Raw genomic sequence first — 23,021 nt, 5'->3', positions numbered from 1 at the left:
ATGTATTTCTGCTACTTTTTAATTGTTTGTTCTAGAAGACAAAGCAGGTTTTTATAACTGTAGTACACTTCAAGCTGTTGTATTCAAGTGTGTGCATCACGGTTCACAAGTGAAGGAGCAGTACACAATATTTGTGTGGGTTTGTGAACAGGCTGTTGCAGGGACGGGGGATGCTATTTAAAAACTGCTGTTTATCAGCATCTTCATACCTCAGCTGAGGAAGTTAACACCAGTTAAAATTAAATTTTTAAAAAATACCCCCTCCAACTGATTTGATGTGAAATGTTTCCTTTTCATCTCTTTCCACTGCCCTGATCTTTGTAGAATTTTCTACTGTCTCTTTGGCGATGAAGGATTCTGTTTCTATGTCTCCTTCCTCAGCAGGTGGGGGATGCTACGAATACAGTCTTAGTACAGAAAATATGCACTGATAGCAACGTCCTCCCTGCCATCAATGTGACTTTGATAGTGTAGTTTAATAAAATGTTATGGTGCTGAAATAGATCTGCTTTATTCAAACAGCGAGCCTGACTTTTGAGTGGTTTTTGGGCTAGGAACGACGTTTCACGACAGGCCCAGCCCTGCAGAAGTCTACCTATGCAGAGCTGAAGTGCAAAGAGGTCTCTGGCAGAAGTCTGTTACGATGCAAGTACAGATATAAGTCTGTTATGATGTAAGTGTGGATATTTACCTTTCATATCCTTGGATCTCATAAGAATGAGGTGGGTGTTGGCAAAGGAAAACTGAGTTCACAGCACTCGGTTCGTGTCTTTTTGTGGAGAACATCCACAAGTGGCCTCAGCAGAACAAAATACAGGAAACTCCGCTTGCAAACAGAAGGCACTGCAGGATGCTGTACAGCAGAGATCACTTTTTGCATCAAGTTTGCTTTAGAAATGACAAAAAAAAAAGAGGAAGAGACATTTGGGATCAAATGGCACGTGTGTGTTCCTGTCACTTCACCTGGAAAGAGAACACTGGCACAGCACCGAACCTGGCCCCACTGAACTTCCTTTACCTTCCCTCTGTACGGAAGGAGAAGAGACCAACACCACTTTGTTTCCATTTCTCTATTGTGTGAGAGTTCTCCTTTTGCCTTCACCGTGGTCTATATTCCAAAGGTAGGAGCATGCCTGCACTTCCCAGGCAGTGCATCTCTCTGCAGCTACTCTTTAATGATACTTACAGATATTTAGTGCTAGGTAAAGAACAAAAACTTTTCTAGAAAAGTAAAATGTTTCAATAGTTCAAGGTTATATTCTAGTTAAAGCTTTTTGCCATTGTTTCTATGGAGGAACAGCAGAGCTACAGACTGGGGTACGCGGTTCTTGGCAGACCAGAGGCCAAGAAGAGAAGCAAGCAAAGAGGTTAGTGCCAGGGCCAGCTCCTCCCTGAATCCCTCAGCACTTGAACTGTAAATCTGGTACTGACCAGCACTCGCAGATGGCTCTCCCACTTCAGGAGGGGGCCATCGGTTGCTTTTGGTCCACAGCTCAGGAACATTAAGCACAAAACCCAGCTCTGTAAGAACTTTCACACTAAGGAGATGTTAAGTTTTATTCATTCATTTTTCTAAGCCACGATCTTCCTTCAGATTTTTATGTTCTCGATCAGCCTGAGCCCTAGCAGGTATCATTAGAACACAGCTTTGCCTCAAAGCAAGATAACAATCAACAGAACTCATAAGAGGAAATCCAATGCCCTCATACCGATGCACAAGCCTGCTTCTAAAAGCAAATACTACCTCAGCAGCGTTTAACCTTCCCGAGGCGGCTGCAGGGTTTTAGAGAGGCTGCAGTGCAAGACAGCGAGCAGCACCTCAGTCAGTACAACAAACTCTTCCAGAAAAAGGGGCTTCTTCCCAGCTACAACTGGAGACAAGGAAAGGTGTCAATTACTAGGGATTTCCCTCAAGACCAGGGGTTTCTATCACTGAAAATGGCCTTAAAAAGAAGTTTTCACACTGACCTTCAGTTAGCATCCAAGTACTACCACCACCACACCACTGCCCAGGTCAGGGTCGTTCCAGCACCAGCGCTAAGCCCCTCTGAAGTCACAACAGGCGCCAGCACCTGCATCAAACCAAGTCAGAACCCTTCCAAAGCCGCAAGGTTTTACGCAGCCAGCACAGAAACTGTTTCACACAATTTCTCCCCACTGCCCTGCAGGGCAACACCAACCCTGGAGCCAGGGTGTTACACACAGGGTGACCCACAGCCCTGCTACACGCTGGCTTCACAGAGCAGTTCCTACCAACATCTAGAGCTAGACTCACCTTTCACAGAACTAAGGGAAACCGCTTTCTGTACAGTAATTTTATTTGAATCAAGTTAACTTTGTTTTTACACTAATGCCTCAGTGCATCCTTTAAAAGGAAAGAAAGTATCTCATTTAAAAAGTATTTGTACATAAGACACCAAATCATAGAAATGAACACAGCAACATCAACAACCCCTACACCATGCACAATTGTACACCAAACTGTGGGTGGCTTTACATTCAATTAACACAAATAAACACACACCAGCGACCGCGGTGCTGACCGGAACCACTGACGCTTTCTGGGTGCCAAGATCCGAATACCCTTGGCTAAATTTCAGCCTAGCAGAAGACAAATCCAAACAAGCACCCAAGTGTAGAGGAGAACTCGTTATCTGGTGCCTGCGCGAAAGCCCCAAGCTCACTGTAACACCCACCAAAGCGAGCACGTGAAGGAGCAGCAGTTCCACATCACTGCAGAGCGTGGGGAAACCCGTGGCACCAACCAAGTGCTCCAGTTTACTCACCCAGTGAAGCCTCCCCTTCCCCTACCTCGACGGTTTCCACCCACCATTAGAAGCCACTTCCATGGGCCAAAAAGACACAGCTTCCTCTCTCGCCCATCTGATGCTTTTATGATATTTGAGTTGTTTCTTCTCTTAGAAAGGAGCCTGTGAAGTACAGAAGTCCCTAAGCGCCGTGCCCCACGCCACAACAGCTTTGGCTCCAGCCCACCAGCACTGGCCTGGCAGTTCAGTGTTCAGCTGGGAGAGAAACCGCGGGCACAGCAGTCCCTGTCCTCTGACAGCAGCACATTGGCAGCGTACCCAGCCCCACATTTGGTTATTAGCCTTGGGTTTGGTTTTTCCCCTTGGCAGAGGAGGACATGCTACGACAGCCCCTGAAAGAGCCTTCCTTCTTCAGGATGGCCCAACCTGCCGTCCCTTCTGTTTGTAGCCCACACCTTCAGGGAGAAGCACGAGCAGCAGACACCTGACACCCTGCCAAGCCAGATCAACATTGGCCCCCAATTTTACCTTAGCAAGTGATAACATTAGTATTCGTTTTAGTCCACCCTCGAAAGAACAACAGGAGAAATAACGTGTGAGAAAGCAGATGCGTTACCGCAACCTTAACTGTGTGCGACCATCTCCTTTACTGATTTAGCCACAAATTAAGGGGGGGAGATGAGGAAGAAGCGAGGATGAAGAGGCAGCCATTTCAAAACGCTTGAGGTGACCCAACACCCTCTCCTACCACCTGCAGAAAGGCCTCCAGAAAAAGGGAGATTTCATACAGAGGCAGCAGCTCCATCTCACAGCACGTAAAACCCAAAAGCCATTCTTTTTTGTTACTGCCAGTATTACACTTGCAGCCTCCACCTGTCAGAACACGACAGAACCACCCAAGCCAAACGTGCCAGGAGAGGCACCGGGACCTCCAATATTTGTAGAAAGTGGAAATTCACACGTACACCGGCCTCGTCCCTGCCCCCTTCCTTTGGCTCAGCCCACCCTGCACTACCCTCTGACACCAGCCCCAGGGCAGGACAGGTGCTGGCAGTACTCCTCTCCACTCGCACGCTCACATCAAAGTGCAAAGCTACACGGACACAGGGGCGAGCATGCACATAACCCTCCAGAGCCAGACGTGCCGCCCACCCAGCTGAGAAGGTTGTAGCTGGAACAGAAAAAGAAACAAACAAAAAAAAATAATCCCTTCAAGTAATTTAAAACAGCCCATTCTTGAGGTTACAGCTGCAGAGGAGCAGTGACCAGCTGGGCCTGTTTGGGGTGATAAGGCAAAAAAGTCTGAAGTCCTGGAGGGATGGAAGAATGAGGAGGTGTCAGTAGTGAGAGATTAAGAGTTATTCTGTAGGTTGCTTCTTCACACTCCTGTGATTCTCATCTCCAAGTGACCAGCACCAGCTGCCTCCAGTTACTTCTGCACACAGCTGGGCCATGCAAGCCCACCACAGGCAGCCGAAAGAATGATATAGATGATAACCTGGAGGGGGGGAAAAAAAAAAAAAAAAAAAAGGTCAAGAATTCAGTAGAGAACTACACTTCTGTCAGTCAACTGCTGACTCGGCCTGGCAATCAAAACACGAGCTTGGAAACCCCAGGTTACCAAAACCCTACAACTTGTCAGATGCCCTACAGGACTTTGCCCCAGTGCCTCTTCCTCTATGTCCTTGCAACGCAGGGATGAGAACCGTCCTCCAGCAAAACACGAGCGAGGGTTCAGTGGTGACAAAGCACTTCACGCACCCAACCTGCAATCACACCTCAGCATCCCCACGGTAGCACTGTCTGCATTTATTACGGGCCAGAGGCACGCCACCACATCGAAAAAAGCTAATTCAAAGTTAATTAACAAGATACCAACAGGAACACTGCCTAAAAAGCCATTACAGATAGAGTAGCCATAAACTCAATACCTTAGCTTCTAATGGAGCTAGCAAGGCAGCTGTGTGCGACAGGCACTCACAACACACAATTGTCTGGAAAGCTTTTCCTATTGCCTTGACAAGAAAAGCTGCCTGGCGTGATGCTTCTCTCACCTCACACAAGACCATCAAAACACTTGTTTTACAGCTAAGACCCTGCCAGGCACAGAGCTGACTACGTGTGGGTCTAAAGACAGTAATATGCTATCAGCATTTTCCAGTAGTTAAGCCTGACTTAAGAGCTAAAGATTACTGTGCTCCATACTTACGATTGATACAATGATGATGACGATGGTAAGCTTAAGGTTCTTCATACACATGGCTCTAGCAAGGTTCCTGCTGGTAGTTTTGAAAGTGACTGACTGCAAGAGAAAGTAAAACAACTAATTAATCCCTGAACCTGCTGCAAAGGAAGCTGCATCCCAAGAAGGGAGGTGAAGAGGCACCCACTCTCCCCAGTTACGACCTCCCTAATAACCCAAACCACTGCAGTTATCTCCTCCAGAGCCATTTAACTCCTGCAGTTACACCAATACAAAACTGAGCAGGCAACAAGAGAAAACTCCCCCACGCTACTTCAGGGGCAACATAAAGTGTAGGAGTAAGTCCAGAACCAGCTTGGGCTTGTGCCTTCCCATGCTCCGCTTGGAAAAATTAAACACGGAACATCACTAGGTCTGTAGGCTGCCCACAAGGCTTAGTTTACCTTAGAGTACTTCTCGCTGGGTTCCCATTTGACTTCCAACCTTCTGGGAACTGAAGTGCTCCAAAATATTCATGGAACTACTGATCTAATCACCAACACGTCACATGCAACTTTATCACTGTAAATACACCTGCCAAAATGAGACAACCCACACTGCCGCTCCTGACAGCGGTTCCCCGGGGGCTAGACAAGTCCTCTAATGCTACAACTTTCTTTCCTTCAGTATTTGGGCGTGCTGCATTTTATGGAAAGCTTGCGGTTGTCCTCTTCCAAGTCTCCTCTCTGTATCCTGCAATCCCACCCATTCAAAATCGGTTTTGGTCACCAACGGACCTCACGCACCCACCCGGCTCTATTAGGGCAATTAATTTTCACACGCTTTCCCTCAACGGCTCACACAAGGATACGCCTGCCCAGGGAGAGGCTGCAGCACTCAGCAGAGGCCAACTCAGCAGCACGCTCCGCTGGTTATCTTCAGGTTTGCCCCACAAACCACCCCCCATTTTCAGATAAGGCTGCACCAGGCAGAATTGCGTCCCTGTGAGCTGTAATTTTGACTTAAAAGCTGATTCCCATGCTCAGCCACCGCCAGAACTTTGGGAGCACTTCTCTGGCTCAGCCGCACAGCTCCTGCGTGTGGAAGCAGACTGCTGCACCCCAACACACCCCATCTCAGCCCAGCCCAGTTGTCCAGAGGACAGGGCTACTGTGACCACCAGCTTCTTCAGACCACCCTCCCAAAAAGGGGGCCCTCGCCACTGTTGCTAGGAGGGCTCTAACGTGTTCGGTCTATGTACAATATTCTAGTGGTCAAGGCTCATACAGGAGTGATAAAACACTATCCATTACTCAAGTTTGAGAACTTCAGCCCTGGATCTCCTAGGACACTCGCCATCAGGCTGTAAGATGTTCACACTGGAAGCCTATCCCATTCCTTAATTTTCTGCACAGTTTCCAAGAACCAACACTCCCTGGGAGAGCTGGTGCATGAATTCAGCCTGATTGCTGAAGGAATTCCAGTCCATTTGCCTAAAGCATTACCTGAGGGTTAGACTACTTCTTGTCCCCGCTCGTGCAAGTGGTAAGGTTTAAACACCCGATAGCTGGAGGACGGTATTCCCTGCTGAGTAAGCTCCAGGCATCTCTACTCCCTCTCTAAAGCATGGATACTTTTTACCATCTGAGAGATGTCTGGATCTCCACAAGCCCCACAGAGGGGATACTGGCACCCTGAAGGGTTTGAGGATTGTCTTCTGAGGGTTGGGTGCCCAAGGAACTGTGCACCGAGCCAGTGCTCTCCAGAGGAAGATGCTGAGCCAGGTCCAGGAGTTCCCAGAGGAAAGACAAAAAAAGCTTCCAGAATGTACAACACTTTACTAGATAACATAATGCTTTATAATTACATTTTGGGTTTTTTGTCTTTTCTCACTTAGACACACTCCATGAACCTCCAGAGAGTCTTTTACAGACTGTTTTGGTGGAACGACTCAGCTTTTTTTTTTTTTAATTCAGCTATTTTTTCCCTCTTGGTATACTGGAACAACTCTACAGATTAACATGTTTCCAATTTATCTACATCAAGCTGACTTCAGACCAGGCTGCAAGAGAAGTTCTAATTACAATCTTTAGCTTTCCCTGCCTTAGGCACAAGAGGTGAGGATGAAAACCACCACCGCTTGTGCTGGCAGCACGTTACCCTGTGCATGTGTTGTAGCAAACAGGAGCAAGTTGGTGGTGTGTTTGTTTTTTTTTTTTTTTTTTTTTTTTTTAAACAGAATTGGGCAGCTGGTCCTTGGGAGCAGAGCATTTGGCCAGCAGTGCAACCTGGGATTTAGCAGTCACCCACAAATCTGGCAGGATACAGAACAGAGACGCGCAGGATACCTTCCTTCTCTTAAAGGAGCTGCAAGGCTGGGATGCAGCTTGGGAAACAGCTATAAGGAGTGGGGGGAAATCAGGTACGACTTGTGTCTGACACAGGGAAGGATTACCTGTAGATCTGGATTTAAAAGTGGCTCTAGATGGTGGTCTTCACCTCCACTGCCCCCTGATGAGCACAACTGATGCATAACACTATTTCTCCCATTTCTAAGTTCTTCCCCAGACTTACCGAATCCACAAGATTCTCTGTTTTATCGATCAGCAACTCCAGCTTCTCTCCTCTTTGTGCCACAAGGTCTAGAGAAAGAGACAAAAATCCAAATCTGTAGGCAGAATTCCAGTGCAAAAAGCTGCTTCCAATACCCGAGCCCAACTGCAAGCCAGGAGCTCGTGGCAGTGGCTTATTAGCCATCAAGTAGTTCCCAGCCTTTCAGAGATTGCCAGGCAAAAGTACTTAAGGAACAGTCTCACATCTGTCACACAGTTTTGGGACTGACCTGACTCAATTTTAGTCAATTCCAGATTTAACCCTCTATTTTAAGTGGTCAGACTTGTCAAAACCCAAACCAGTCTGACAAAAAAAAAAAAACACCAAACATAAGCAACCAAGGAGCATTTTCCTCACAGCAGCTGCAGGAAAGCCACAGCGACAAAAAAGACCAAATCCAGAGCACGCTTCACCCCATGACAAGCTGTGCAAGTTCACCTCAGTGTTCCTCACGCCCAAGTGCCACCCTGAACCAAGTTCAATGCAAGTAACAGCTTGCAAGCACAGACCTCCCCCAGCCCCTTCTCCATCCCTTCATTCTGCAAAGAGAGGCCACCCCCCATCAGCTTCACCCTCGACAGCTCTCCCTGCAGGATCGCCATTCTGGCCCAGAGGAACTCCACATGCGTGGCACTGAGGGAAGCCAGGTACCTATGTTTCGAACCATGATTCCTTTAAGTTCATCGATTTGAGCTTGCGTTTCTGCCACCTGGTCAGTGCCTTTGCTCTCCGAGTGGTATTTCTGTAACAAATGAATAGTCAGTGAAAGCAGGGACCCTCAATGTTGCACTTCAGTTCCTTAAGATAAAAAAGGCAACTCCTGGTCACTGCAGAACAGCACAGACATAAGTGTGAGTTTTCAAAATACCTGAGACATTTGTAAGTGGGCAGTAGACCAAAATCTGACTTTCTTGGCCACTTACAGATCACATGTGCCCATCTGCTCCCGCACTGCAGGAGCTGCAAGGCAGCCAGGTATCTGCAACTTCCAGAGCACCCAGAAATAACAGCCCCCTTTGCAAGTCGAAGCAATTGGTGGCAAGGAAGGAAAGTCAAGACAAGAATCTGTGAGATATGGTTCACTAAATGCCTGGGCTACTATCAGTAGTCCCACTCTCACACATCATTTCGGAAATATTTATGAAGGCAACACACTTTCAGGACCTTATCTCTAGAACATGTCAAGAGAGCCCTGCAACTTCACAAGCAGGAGGGCATGCAGCCATCTCTGCAGGGGAACATCTCTGAACTGCCATATGATCTCTTCCTGCACCCTCAGCCTCACACTAGTTAACTCCTTAAGTTACAGGAATCACCCAGATAACAGTCCTGCTCTTGCACTACAAGCAAGGTTTGATCAGCAGGGCTCTCATCTCAGCAAGCTTTAGAGCCATTTGAGGGAAGAGCTTTCTGTCATCGCTTAACTTCTATTAGTCAATGCCTGGATTTCTATCAATATGCAAAAGCTGAGGTAGGCAGCTCCTCTCCTGCTTTAGCGAAATGGAAAGGCTGGGATTTTTAGAGGAATATCTATTGGCTCTGAAGACTGCCTGGCTCTTACGATAAGGCGATTCATCCAGCTTATTCCAGCCATGAGCAGCTTACAATCTGATGAGTCATCACTTCATACAGCTTCAGTCTCCACATATCAAAGCCTGGTGGAGAAGGAAAACTCAGTCCTATTGCACATAGGGAGTTAATCTAATTTATTACGCACAATGTATCGGGCCCTTCTGGACCCACACTGGCATTATTATTCATTGCTTTCTATCTGCTGCATAAGCCAAAGAACAGTTTCTGCAATGAACTATGTGTAACTCTGTGTACTCCAGGTCACCTCCGTGAGTCACCGAGGGCACCAGCACAAACGGCTCCCTCCACAAACTCCAATACAAACTTCAGGCAGCAACAGTGCAAGTGCAAATCCTCACTTCGCCTTCACCCACCTCAGAGTCCTGGCTCCAGCCTGCACCTCAACACGCAACTATCACTGCTGGAAAGAGTTATAAAGCTTGCCCAGTTTCTATGCTTACAGACAAGAGCTGTGCTCACGGGTCACCAGCAAAGCACCTCTCCTCCTACCCCTGTAATATCACCAAACCTGGCACTTTCAGTAGATCGGCAGGAAAAAAGCCAAGCCCTTCACGGAGAACAGCAGCAGCACTAACATGCTCACCAGCCACAGCAGAGCAAATTGCGAACCTCCTACACCGCACGTACGGCACCAGTTGTAGTTGCCCCAGATACAGATTGTGTACAAGCTCTGAAAGCCAATATTCCAAGGACAACTTATCTTTAATTCAAGGAATGTCTCAAACAAAACCAACCCAAAAACCCAAACAAAACCAGCCCCCCAAACCAACATTGCTCAGGTTATGAAGTTGTTTATAGTCAACTAAGGACTCTTAAGAGTCTCCAACAGAAGATTCTAAACACTTTCCTTGTAGACCATATAGCCTGAGGTTTTGTGCACTAACAAGGGTATTGATCATATGAGTCACAGGGCAGTTAATTTATTCCTTCTCTATTCTCCATCTGACTTCATTCATTTAGTTTGGCGTTACATTCAGTGACAGGCCTGCGCTTTCCCCAGGCCGGTTTTCTGTGCAGGTGCTGGCAGCATACCACTGCAGACCGAGGAAAAGTGCAAACTGCAGCATTCCCACTACATTAACAGCTTACATTTTAAGAGCAGCCCAATCCCACACCTAGAGCAACTGCTCTCTGCTTTTTCTCCTCCTTTCCCCCACAAAAAACCCCGCTGAAGCAGGGCAGGGTGTTGTTTGCAGACCCAAGTTACACATCAAGTCAACACTGCATTAGGAAAAAGTGCTCCGTGAAATGCATCTCATTCTATAGAGGGCTGAAGGGAAATGCAAACACTACGCCGTGCACTTAAATACTTCGGAAGCTATACCCATATACTGCTGTGAATAAAATACATAGAGCAATACAACTATGGGAAATCTCTCCTGTCTGGCAGCCGTGGGCTTTGCCACACCTCAAATACAATACACAGCAAGCAAAGCACTTTTGTGAAAATAGGATGGCACCATCAAGGCTGTATCAGAGTCCTGTGGTAAGCAAAATAAGCATGTAACTCCCCTGTACTTCAAGAGGGAAGCAGATTCCAGCCCAGCCCTTCCCTTTGGGAGTCCAAGAACAGACCCAGAATCACTAGAATAGTCTTCTGAAACCTGGGAATTTCTTAAAAAGGAGATCGACTGTGTGCTGTATGTGCCCTAACAACAACATTCAGAACTCAGCTTTAGTTGAGCTGTCAACAGGGCCAATAAAAACCAGACAGCACAAGCCAGAACCCATCAGGACAGCGGTGCCGTCCAGTTCCAGCAAGTGAAAACAACATGCTTTTTTCCAGTGGGAAAGCGAGGACAGAGAACTCCCTTCTCGTACCACTGGAGAGGGCTGCCACTGCACCCTCACCAGGACACCCAGCTGTTACCTGGTACTGGCACCACGACAGCACTGAGCAGGAAGATGCCTTGCGCTGCAGGCAGCTCCCCAGCAGCCGGGCCTGCAGCACTGCACCGAACCACGGCTCTCAGTCCCACAGCCCTTCTCATGCTGTGGTGCACTGCCTGCACAGACCCCACTGACACGGGCTTCATCTGTGATTCCATACTGGAAACACGCTAGTGGAACAACTCATCTTGCCAAGACTCCAGTGACTACAGTCCCTAGACTTGGAACCCAGCATCATCCTAAACACCACTACAGCCTCAGCTGAAAAGTGCAAGTTGAGGGTGAATTAGATATTCCCCTCGCTTTCATAATACCCTCACATTTTTAACTGGGGAGGTTGGAAGAGTCCAAGGAAAATCTCAACTCGGAGAACGTGGGACCTTTCACAAATCATTTATCCTGCTCTCTAACCTCCTACCTATCTTGGGAATGGAAATCCTTGGAGCCCCTGTGCAGGCTAGCTGGAGAGTCTGCATACAGCACTTGGCTGTAATCCAAGCCCAGTTTTCTTTCCTCCTGTACCATAAGCAAACACCCTGTCATACTCCAGCAGTGTGCCACTGAAATTGCCATGAAGTAAAGGGGAGAGAAGTGAGAGGCAGTTAGGGATTACTAGATACCCAAGTTCTGAAGTTTACTTTAACAGAAATGGAGTAACATGTGTTTGTCTTGCTCTTAGTGACAGTGATCTTAACTTGCAGTGGACGGTCAACTGGAAGTAGGTTCGACATTTCAAACATTACCATTAAGATCTAATCTCCAGCGCAGCTACCTGTTACAAACATTTAATGCATCGCTATTAACCCCACCCTGTTTTTACCAGCAAAGCAGTGAAACAACCTAGCTGCAGGGTAAGTGTGGGGAGAACAGCCAACTCCCCTGGCTTCACACCCAGACTCAGCATTGCACTTCAGTTCTGAGTGAGAAAATACAAGGAGAATTTCTGGGGAGAAGTTTGGCTTGTTAGAGGAATCCCATTTAGGAACAGATCTCACCAGCTGTGCAGCTAAGACACTTGAGAACTCGCTGTTCATTGCATAGGGAAGGGCTGTCTGTGCTCTTGAGCCATATGTGGTCTGAAACCTCTTCTTGATTTCATTCAAGAAGTTGAAGGCCCTGGATCGTTCAAAGTCCTGGAAGGAAGAGAGCAGAGCACATCAAGAGCTGTGTCAAGTCAGGAATAATGAAGTATATGGGGCACGTAGCCAGTTGTAGAGAAACTGTAATTATCAGTTCTTAACAGGCATGCTGCACATAACACTATGGGATTTGACTGGTTATCCTGGGGTTTGAACAGCAGCCAGATTTCAGTCTCAGCTTCCCGGGCGTTGGTTGGCAGCAGATTTACTGGGGTACCCCTAGTTCTAATTCTGTGCTTGGTACCTTATTCCAGTGAGGGAGAAGTTTTTGCTTCAACATGTCCAGAATCGAGGAGTATTATGCATATTTCACTGACAAAGGCTAGCCTCTACATACGGAGTCTACTGCACAGGCTGCTAAGAGAGAAACTAGGCAAAACCAAGAACTTAACCTCAAAACTAGCTATTCACATGCATTGGAGTTCTAGGCTTGGACCTCAAAGCTGTAACTGATGTGAATGAGAAGACAAGCAGTAGCTCCAATGGCAGAAAAAGGCACCTCAGATTAGCACCCACTATTGATTTCCTTTGACATACAGATACAAAAAAAGCCAAAACCTGCAAAGAGCCTGTCTGTGCAATAGCTGTAACCAAAATACTTACATCATCTGTGATGCAGAGGTATATAATCCTGTCTTGGCAGATGTAATGAAACAGGTAACTGCAAAGGAAAAAAAAAAAAAAGAAAGAAAAAGGTAATTTGGAGCTACCACAGGACTAATCTTTTAGAAGACATTACTGCCCGCAGGGCCTTCAAGGGCTGGAGAAGAGCTAATTATACTTACACTGCAGGAACTCACACAGATGCCAATGTACCCCAGCCTTCTTTGTTCAGGTAAGTGTTTCCATTCCTATAAGCTACACTGAATTAGAGACCACTTACATGTTAAAAAATCACCGGTCTCACATACTTCACAGCACTCCATGCTTAGCAATAGCTTTGTGGGACACGGAGTTGCCAAACAACTTCAGTTCCACGTTCTTCCAGCTACTTACTTGTGAAAACAAAACCTTGACAGGTTCCCCAGGGGTAAGATTTATGTCTAATCCTAATCAATGTGCATACAAGCATCCATGCAGTAGCTCACATGTGACAAGAGCTGCAGTTAATTGGAGTGATAAGACAGACAGTACTTTAGTGAACCTCGCTGGTGACTTGCTGCTTCATCCTTGTTTGTACAACCATTGGGTTGCACTACCTTTGGTTTTCATCGCAAGGGCTAATAGACAAAAGCAACCACAGCAGAAAATAAATTAGATAGAACAATAATCAGGCTAGACAGGCTTGAATCATGTGGCTAGGTTAACTATTCCTGCAAAGATACTATCAGTGGTGTTGAGCAAACACAGATGTTAGTTAAATGCAACCCTCAGTATCCTGAAAAACAGGCAAACCAGTTCAAAGCAATATTTTCCTATCAAAATTAAACCAAGCTGTTATTTTAGGTTCACCAGGAAAAAAAACCCAAAACCCTTAGTTCATACACAACTAAATCCAAGCCAGAACTGATCACAGCATGCTAGTTCAACTCAGTGGCTGTAGCTGTTGCTTTTTTATTACGTCCCCTCACCACCATTTGATGTTCCAGTAGGTAATATATTCTTCTGATGAGTACAACAGGACAAAATAGGAATAGCTGCAGAAAGGCCACACGAATACTTTTTTTTTCCCCCTAATGAAAACTGTTTCCTTCCACCTTGACATTTGTGTATTGCCAAAAGTTTCCCCAGTAAGCATGCGGACACTTTTACAAACTCCAGAATAAAAGCAAGTTAATGCACATGCTGCATAGCAGTTGACATGCACAGCTCTTAGTGCACAGCTCAGTAGCTTTCAAACTCAGGTTTTGTATTATATAAATAAGACAACACTGGAATAAGCTTTAGAGGTGGGCTAGAAGTATAATTTATTGCCCTGAAGGTCTGTTCTCACAAAAAAAAAGATGCCTGCATATCCACAACTATTGCTGACCCTTCCTGAAAGGAGAGAGGTAAAGATTGTCTGGTACTACTTTGTAGGCTCCCCAGTGACTTGTAGAAGAATCTTAACAGCAGAGACAGAATAACCCCAAGAACTCCCAATGCTAGAAGGTTGTTTTTTCTTGGAGATTTATATAAAAGACACAAGTTCTTAAACCCAAAAAGAGCTCATTAAATGAGTTTAAGAAGTTCAAAGTTAAGAGAAACCCAAGTTTTCTCCTGTTTTAGAAGATGAGAAACAATCCTAGACAGACAGATAACAGAGCAATTTTGTAGCCTACAGGCTTGGACCCTTGCAGGGCAGAAGGACCCCCAAAACCCTACAGACAGAAGAACAACAACTCCTTGTGCTCACTCAGCTTCATGGCTTTCACATTCTGCCCAGGTATCACTGTCAAGGGGCAGGACGGGAGCGGGAAGAGGCTATTCTATAGCTCTACAAACCAAAAACCTTGCTTTTTGACAGCTCCAAGCATGTCTGTGCAAAAATATTTAATCCCCCCAAACAGATGGCTAGGAACTCTTCCTTCCCGTCTACTAGAGGGAAGGCAGGGTTAGCAGATTCTGACTGAAGATGTCGTTGTCCAAATCACAGAAAAAAAGCCAATATAAGAGTTGTCAGAAGGGACTACCTTTAGCAGAGGAGACACTGATGCTAAGCTCAGTGCCCAGAGCTGCAGAATGGCACCTGTACATTTTAATAGCACAATGCAAAGCAGAACCACCACAAACTGCAGTGATCTTTGGCCACGTTTGTTAAATCCTCATTAAGGAAACAATCAGTAATGAGTAAAAGATTGTACACTTTGCAGCATACTTTGCAAGCGTAGCTGTATTAGTTACCTATCTCTCAGTGCTGCCCAGCGAAGAGCAAACCCATCTCTACCACAATTCAAGTTTTCATCTCTAAAAATGCACTACAGCATTCCTAAATCTCAACTTTGTAGTTGGTTGAGCAGCACTCAAAACAAAGTTAAAACAAAAGAAAATAACTGTACTCTTAAAATTACAGTAGGGAAAAAAAAGATTCAGCATCCAAAGTACGTTAGACCACAGGGCAGGCAACTTCCTCAGAAAGCTTTCCCCCAGAGACCTTTAGTGCTCCCAAGCCAGGGAAGGACGCGGGAAGACCGCCCCAATTCTTCTCTCTTGAATCCTCAGGCAGCCAAAACAGCTTTAACGCAACGGCTTGGGCAACACTGAGAATCCAGCCACACTGCCAGTTTCAAAAAAAAAAAATAAAAATGCTGAAGTGAGGTCCAACACTTCTAAATTTACTTTCTCCACAGTTCTTTCTTTAGTTTGCACATCAGTACATTGACTTATTTTACACATGCAATAAGTCAGCAAAGTCTCAGGCGATGTATCATCTAATCCCTCCATTCTATCAACACTGACCGAGGGCTGTTCGGAGATCTGTACAAGCCTCGGAAAAATCCTTCTGTCCCACAGACTGGATTTATGGTAGCTCAGGATGACTCTACAACATCTGCCAGCACAACTTCTCTTAAAGCAATCAGGATGCACGAGTGATCTCAGAAGGGTGACATTTTTACCTAAAGCCATGTTCAAGCCTCAGAGAAGCCAGCAAATGATGCCGCAAGCCAAATACCAAAGGCTCCAACAGTTTGATATCCACAGCTGAGCACCCTTCAACTCACTTTGGAGTTGTATAAAATAGAAAACTTGATTTCCTATCAACTGCCTTGGTACTTATTGCTTAAGCTAAATTGAAATCCTGGCTATGCTGCAAAGTTCTGGAAAAAAAAAGTAGCTGTTGAGCTGAATGCACATTCAATCACCATACTAACACATCCAAATATCAATTTGGCTACACTCCATTCATTCCTGGCCTCCTGCATGTTCACTAGTCTCTCCTCCCACACCCAGAAGAGAAGCATTACTTACTTCCCATGTGAATAGGTCAGTTTATTGTTTTCAGATGGTATTTTCGCCAGGATCTGCTCCGTCACCTCCAGGAAGTTTCCTCCACACCAGGCATGTTTGGCAAGGATGGTTGTGCCCCTTGCCACAACAGCGAACAGGATAGCCATGACTTCACACTACCTGGAAATAAAAGGACTGCAAGAATTAGAATCGTGTTCTTTGGCAGAGAAAGCATCATAACATTAGCAGTATTCTCGCAGCCCTCAACATAAAGGGAGGGAGGCATAAGCTTGTTCAATACTTTGACAGGATACCATTATCAGAAAGCTTCTCTCATTTCCCCTTTTAGGTTCTGTTCAGAACGACACCAAGACTACAGTAACCTCTAGAAGGTTTTTCTTATTACAACTGCAACTACAGTCAGTGATCCCATAATGAATTCTGCCTACCTTGTTTCCACCTCGATTTCCAGCTATAAGTACATTTTTTTCGCTCTTCAACTGACTCTTATTTTTTCCTTGCTTGTTATTGAAAACACTGCCTGCAGCCAGCAGGCTCCAGTTGAGAACGGAAGTAACTGTCTCGCAGCTATGCTAACAGCGGCTCGTTATACAGACCAAGCCCATCACCCCCAGCACATGACTGTTTAGGGGTGAGGCCTTGGCTTTGATTGCTATCAAACTGAAGTAGAAAAACTGCCACTTGCTTAGAGTCACACCATACACATCCCCTTTTAATGGTCTAGAGACACTCACTAAGCATACGTTGCCCCAAGACTTTTGTAAAAGCACATAATCTGCACTGCTCAAAGCGAGTGAGCACGTTTGCAAACTGATTATCCTCAGCAACACACGATTTCTACAAGCCAACGCTCTTGCATACGTATCAAACTGGACAGGTTACAGTGTGCAAGTGTCTGAGGGACAGGCTTCTGTGAAGTCTCCAGAGAGGGAAAAACACACCTGCTGTCATATAAAGGGACAGGCTTAATCAGCTCAAGTATCATCACATTAATCTACTGACACACCCAAGATTTAACATGTGAAACCACATGTCAGACCACAGCTGTGACATCTGCTCGGCTGATCCAGTACATCCATAAGCCTCTTTTCTGCTTAGGAAAGACTTAAGATGACTTTTGACCCTACAAAACCCAAAAATCTTATTTTTCACTTTGCACTTGACTGCCCCCACAGTGCCTGCCTTGTTTTGTGCCCACAACCATCTGCATTCTGGCTGGAAATATCACACACCTATTTCAATGGAACCAAGTAGCTTGGAGACCTCCCTGGAAATAGGTGCCACAGCAGAGCAGCAGTGGTTTAGCTTCAGGATCTGAAGACCACAGGCAGAAAGACTGAACACATGCTACGCCCAGCCAGGCTTTCCACCCCTTTGGCACTGCCTGAGGTGATCTACCAATCTCTTCTGTACTGAGGGTCAGTCCTACCAAGCACCATGCAGACAGATCTGCCCCGAAGAGCTTATGCTTTCACGTGAACTGATGCATAGATGATTACAGCAACAGTGGAAGAGGTGGTGGAGGAATGCAGAGCCATTAACAACGCCATGAAGTTGAGATACAATCACTACCCCACCGCATCAAGGCTCACTTTGTCAGCTGGAGCTTGACAGATTCAGGCTTGGCCAGCAGCAATCAGGTAATCTCCCAAGTCTCCCACAGGTTTAAGAGCTCAATATTGGAGGGGAAAAAGAACAAACTCATGGATTTATTCAGAGAATAGACTCCACAGCTAAGCCACAACCACCTGGGAGCACTGAGGTATTCAGAGCCAGCATTGCCGAAGGGACCAGGAGGCCAAGGATGAGTTTGACAAGGGGCCACAGCAAGCAAAGCGGGAAGCAGACCAGGAAGAGGTCTCAAAGGACACTGCTTCGGAGCAGAGCACCCAGCCAAGTGCACTTGAGAAAACCTAAGAGAGTTCCTAGTGCCGGTAAAGGGGAAGGGAGGACAGACCAGACAAAGCCTCGCGCCATGCAGACGCAAGTTCCCAGATCAGCTGCTCTCTGCTCTTCCTGACTAGTAACACAACAAAAGGGCATCAGTAACTGCAGGGGGGAGGAGGCACCCGAGCACTCAGCAGCAGCTCCCCCAAACAGATTTGCTGCTTTCACTTCCTCCTGGCCTAAAGCTGGCACTCCTCCGGCCCGTACGTGTGCCCCTTCGCTTCTACCCAGGGCACAGGGGAAGCCCCTTGTGCTGCTCCGCACAGCTTGTTTCTGGTTTACCCTGTCTCAGAGCAAGGCCTGTTTTCGGAACAAACGCAACTTGCCGTGTTTACCTTATGCCCTTTTTGCTGAGAGCTTCCCTTGTCCTCCCTTACTGTGTCCAGGAACTCACGCACCACTTGTTTCCCACCCACCGCTCCCACCTAGGTGCCAACCTCATCTGGACATGGCTCAGGGATTTAAACAACAAGATTTACATCCAGCTAACACAAAATCTGTTAGGAAGAAGGAAGGTGAAGAGCACCTACACTAGCAGCCCCCCGTTCACTCCTGGTGAAGGAATTAGGGTTTGCAAACAGCTCCTCCCCTGCCTTGTCCCCCTCCTTTCCAGACCGAAGCAGGCAAGCTCCCACTCAGTTAAAAGTGGGGGTACAGAGAGGTGACAAACAGCTAGCTTTGGTTTTGTCTCCTCCCCCAGTCACAGGTATGCTGGTTTGCAGGCTCACAACTGCCCTCTAACATCAAGCCTGTCAGCATCACAGGAAAAAAAAAAAATATCGAAATTCTTTCATATCTAAGAGGAGATGATCTTTAAACATAAGAACAGGTGGTGCTTATTATGGTGAGTTAAGCAATGTCAATGTCCACCTGAAGATGATTGTGGAAGTTAGAGAACATGGAAATGCAAGGGTAACATTTTTTCCCCTTACGCACTTTCTAAAACTCCTCAGCACAAAGATACCCAAGGAGAAAGAATATAAAGCAGAAGTAAGTCATGATTATTGAAATATTATTATACTGTAATATCATTATCTGTAATACAAAAATGAAAAGAAAGTTCAAGAACAGGTTCCAGCAGAAGGAAGTAGTTCTTCACACAAGGCATCCTCTGAAGCTTGTTCCCACATCTTATCACAGAGGAAAAAGAGTTCACATGAATTCAGAAACCGCCAAGTTTATGGAGGAAAAGAATCACTATTAAACAAATATCACCCAAGCAGTCACTCACTGAAGCCTAGGAGTTTGTCACGAGTTTCTTCTATTCTTCCACTCTTCCTCAGGCATCCCACCAGTCACCACAGAGCCAGACCTGCCTTCAGTCTGACTCAGTGCAGCCATTCACAACACCAAGAATCACCTACTTACTCCACAGAAGCTCAGGACTTTTTTTCCAAGGAGAAATACTATGAAGAGCAAGTACTATCTTCAAGCAGCAAGGCAGGTGGCCCACCAAGTCAGCTCCATGGTCCAGCCCCAGTCGAGGTTATGATTCCCACAGTACTTGAGCTTTAAGGCTGCTCTTGCTCACCACACTGCTCTTCTTCTACAGGAAAAGTTGAGTTACACAAAGGCCTGCAAAGTCCCAGTGCTCCCAGTTCAGAGCAAATGCCTTAAAGGAGTTTAAGAACACACTTCCAAGGCATCCTATCACCTCTTGCAACACTTGAACTACCAAAACCACCACATGACAAGCAGAGAGCCAAGTCATTTGCAAAGTCTCTTAGAAGCCTGACCACAAGCTTTTCCTTCCAGCATCACGGAACCAGCCTGCCAGATCACATCTCACCAAGAGTTTGAGAGCTGCCCCACTACAGAAAATTCAAACTGACTTCCAGAACGCTGTACTAGAAGAGCTCACAGACTGATCAACCTGCATACGCAGCACTGAGCACTCGGACATCCTGCCACAGAAGACTTCAGTGGCCAACCTAGTAGCTTGAGGGGTTTTTTTTTGTTTGTTTGTTTTTATTAAGCCAGCTTTAAATTGCTGCATCAGCATCATGTTGATTGCATTAGAGCAGGAAAAGTAGTCACAGATTTCAGTGATATTTTGCTGTCTCTGAACTTAAAAAGCTACTACCAACTCTTCAAAGCACAGTGCTACAGACATGGAAGTCTGAGGGTCACAAAGCAAGACTCTGGTGCTTTCAGTCAAGACTCACCTGCCTCTACTTAAACCCAAGTAAGTTACTAGTCATAAGTCCCCCCTCCACAGACCTGAAGAGACCAAAAGCTTTAGCCTGATGCTCACAGCTTTATTTAAGAAAGGAGCATTTGGACCTGGCATTAAGCAGAAATGGAGATTACTAAGAGCTAAAACAGAAAGGAATAAGCAACTCCTTGGAACCTTCCTGCAGAAGCCCCTACCTCCACCTGAAGAAGCTTAACAGAAGAGAAGCCAAACCAAAAACCGGACCCAACAAGTTTACAAAGATGAAACAGAACCTTGGAAAACTCAAGTTAAATGCTTATCACACCAGAGAAAAGGGCAGTCACACAGCTGATTCCAATCTTGTAAAAAGAAATGATTAACTGCCATGCAACTGTTCCTAGTTTCTCCTGATTAAAAGAGACAGCAGCTCACTCCTGTCTGACAAGGCCACAGAGACAGCACAAACATTTTCCCAGTAAAAAAAAAATACCTGTGGCCAAAAAAATTTCAAAAAGTCAACTGTACAGTCCTTCACAAGTGGTCCTCTACAGGCTTAGACTCATCCCCTATCCTACACTTTAGCTTTGACTCATTTAGCCAGAAGATGCAAACTACACAAACTGCACTTTATTCTGTTTTCTACTCACACCTGATCTCTTCAGGTGCTACCAACCCTAGTTTTCCTAACAACGACAAACTGCTGAGCAGCACAAGTCAAAGAAATTGAGAACAGTTACAACAGCACACTGGTTTGCAACAATACTAACTAAACCAAGAGGAATTTACTATACAATCATGTCCCTTCAGATCCACCAAGATACAGTCCTCTGCAACGTTCTGGCTAGTCCAGCGACTGAACCAGAACCGTCTGGTGCATGGTACAACAGCAGGTCACAGCCAGGAATAAACAAACACGACTAAGCCTCTTGAGCAATCAGGTGACTGTCAAGTATCAAGAAACCAATCTCTTCACGTTGCAGTCACTCAACGAACAAGATCAATATAAAGGAGCAGTTTGTAAAAGAGAAAACATCCACAAATCCTCCCCCCCCCCCCACACACCATGCAAAAGAGCAGCAGCCTGGAAGGCAGCGAGAGACTAGCCTCAGAACTACAAAGCCCACACAAGCAAAGAAACACCTTAATCCCCAGAGGAGAACAACTCCAGGTTCAAACTGAGAATTATAAAGTGGTTTAGACAACTTCTAGAAGTTTCCATTCTTTTAATACTGGATATTTGCAGAACTCACATTAGGGAGGTGAGGGTTCAATAACACCACAAGGCAACAGGCGCTGACGCTGTAGGATCCCACAGTCCCGCGACAGCAAGGGAATCAACTCGCTGAATTCACGGTCCTCAGCCTTGCTTAGGAGAGAACAGCCATGTACTTTGCAATGGCACATGCCCCCAGCTTTGAGCAGAATGGATTAAATGAAGTAAAAGATTAACAAGTAGCATATTTCTCTCTATAAGCAGCATCTCATGCAGCCCTGTAAAACTCACATATTACTTTTGTTAGTAACACAAATCTATTAAACTGCTAGAGAACATCTCTCCTCAGAAGTTACAAGAGAGCCAGGAATTAAATCCATTCAAATCAATCCCTTTGTACAACCTAGAGATCAGATCACAGCTGGTTTCTATCTAAACTTACAATACTGAATGGCTGGAAGGAGCCAAGATCAAACCTTCCTAAAAGAAAAACTCACTTAGAGGTATCAGGTAGGCTTCGCATGGAAAGGCTCTGAATCAGGAGGGAAAGGGAGAAAAGGCTGCATTCCTCAGCCACCCAGAAAACACCACGGATCCAAACAGCTCGTTGAGCAGTGGCAGAAGCATTTGGCAGCTAACAGAGATGAAGCACAAAGGTGAGTCAAGTATTGCATTTGTATCGCAACGACTGTTTACTCATTGCAAGTCACACTGCAAGATGCAGCCTGCTGCTGTCTACAAGGTCTCTCGTGGTGTTTGACAGAAGGGCACAGAAAAACCTCCAGCACCTTAAAGAATGTCAGAAATACAGGTTCAGTCTTCAACGTGATGTTTAAAACTTCAGTAGGGATGATTTATTATTCTCAAGTGAGACAGAAAACAACTTGTTTGTTGCTCTGACTTCACTGAAGATCTAGAATAAACTGTCGGATGGCAGTTAAGACAGTTGGGGCAAGAAATGAACCCAGAAAATTGCACCCATCCTCATTCAGCAGTACTGCCCTTGCCAGCCAAGGGGAACTCTTCAGTTCTTCTTCTGGACCAGAACATTCACAGCCTCAGTGCCAACAAGCAATGGAGGAGGTTACTGCTTGATTTCTGTAAAGAGGATTTCTGGAAATACAAGGGGCATCACATTACTACTGGCGTTAAACATGAAACAAGTGTAGGTGTTGCAACCCTGCAAGTTGCAAACTGCCTGACTGCAATAAGAAGATCGTTGAAGCACAGTGACTTCAGCAGAAAGTAGCCTAGACTGCCCTTTACCCTTTCCTCTGCAAATTATTATTTCTTTAAAGGATATTCCAGTGTTAAGCCCTGTAGTTTATTTGTTCATTTTAAGCCTGAGAAGCATGACATTCATGTACCAACTTAACGCAAGTTTAGCTTCCTCTCTGCCTGCATATCTTACTTCAGGTACACACGCTGCATCATTACAGAAACAAATCACTAGGTAAGATTAATCCCATTTCTCTTCCAGGCCCATCACCTTTCCTGGGAGGCAGTGCAACATGTTTAAAAGAGAAGTAAAGAAAGAGAATATGATAGCTGTTGAATAAGCATTTCTCTAGAGAGGTAACATGTACACCCAAAACACGCTTACTGACAGCAGCCCCCCTGGAACCCCCATTAC

The 23,021-nt window shown here is 45.8% G+C and overlaps 1 protein-coding gene across 2 annotated transcripts; it reads right to left on the bottom strand.

Moving 5' to 3' along the window:
* Positions 1–3,801: 3,801 nt before the first annotated feature.
* VAMP7 (vesicle-associated membrane protein 7) lies at positions 3,802–22,572 on the bottom strand. 2 transcript variants are annotated; one of them, XM_009705491.1, is made up of 8 exons: positions 22,396–22,572; positions 16,074–16,232; positions 12,789–12,846; positions 12,042–12,179; positions 8,215–8,305; positions 7,525–7,592; positions 4,978–5,070; positions 3,802–4,266 (listed from the first exon to the last, which is right to left on the bottom strand). In XM_009705491.1, exons 2-8 carry the CDS (start codon positions 16,217–16,219, stop codon positions 4,198–4,200), a joined length of 663 nt encoding a protein of 220 aa, XP_009703793.1. In that variant the 5' UTR covers positions 16,220–16,232; positions 22,396–22,572; the 3' UTR covers positions 3,802–4,197. The 2 variants fall into 2 exon arrangements, with proteins under 2 accessions (XP_009703793.1, XP_009703794.1); XM_009705492.1 differs by lacking the exons at positions 12,789–12,846; positions 22,396–22,572 and having other exon boundaries at positions 16,139–16,219.
* Positions 22,573–23,021: the final 449 nt, after the last annotated feature.

Source organism: Cariama cristata, unplaced genomic scaffold (genome assembly GCF_000690535.1).
Source record: "Cariama cristata isolate BGI_N322 unplaced genomic scaffold, ASM69053v1 scaffold1638, whole genome shotgun sequence".
NCBI lineage: Eukaryota > Metazoa > Chordata > Aves > Cariamiformes > Cariamidae > Cariama > Cariama cristata.
The sequence above is the reverse complement of the archived record's forward strand: the minus strand, read 5'-3'. Positions and strand labels throughout refer to the sequence as shown.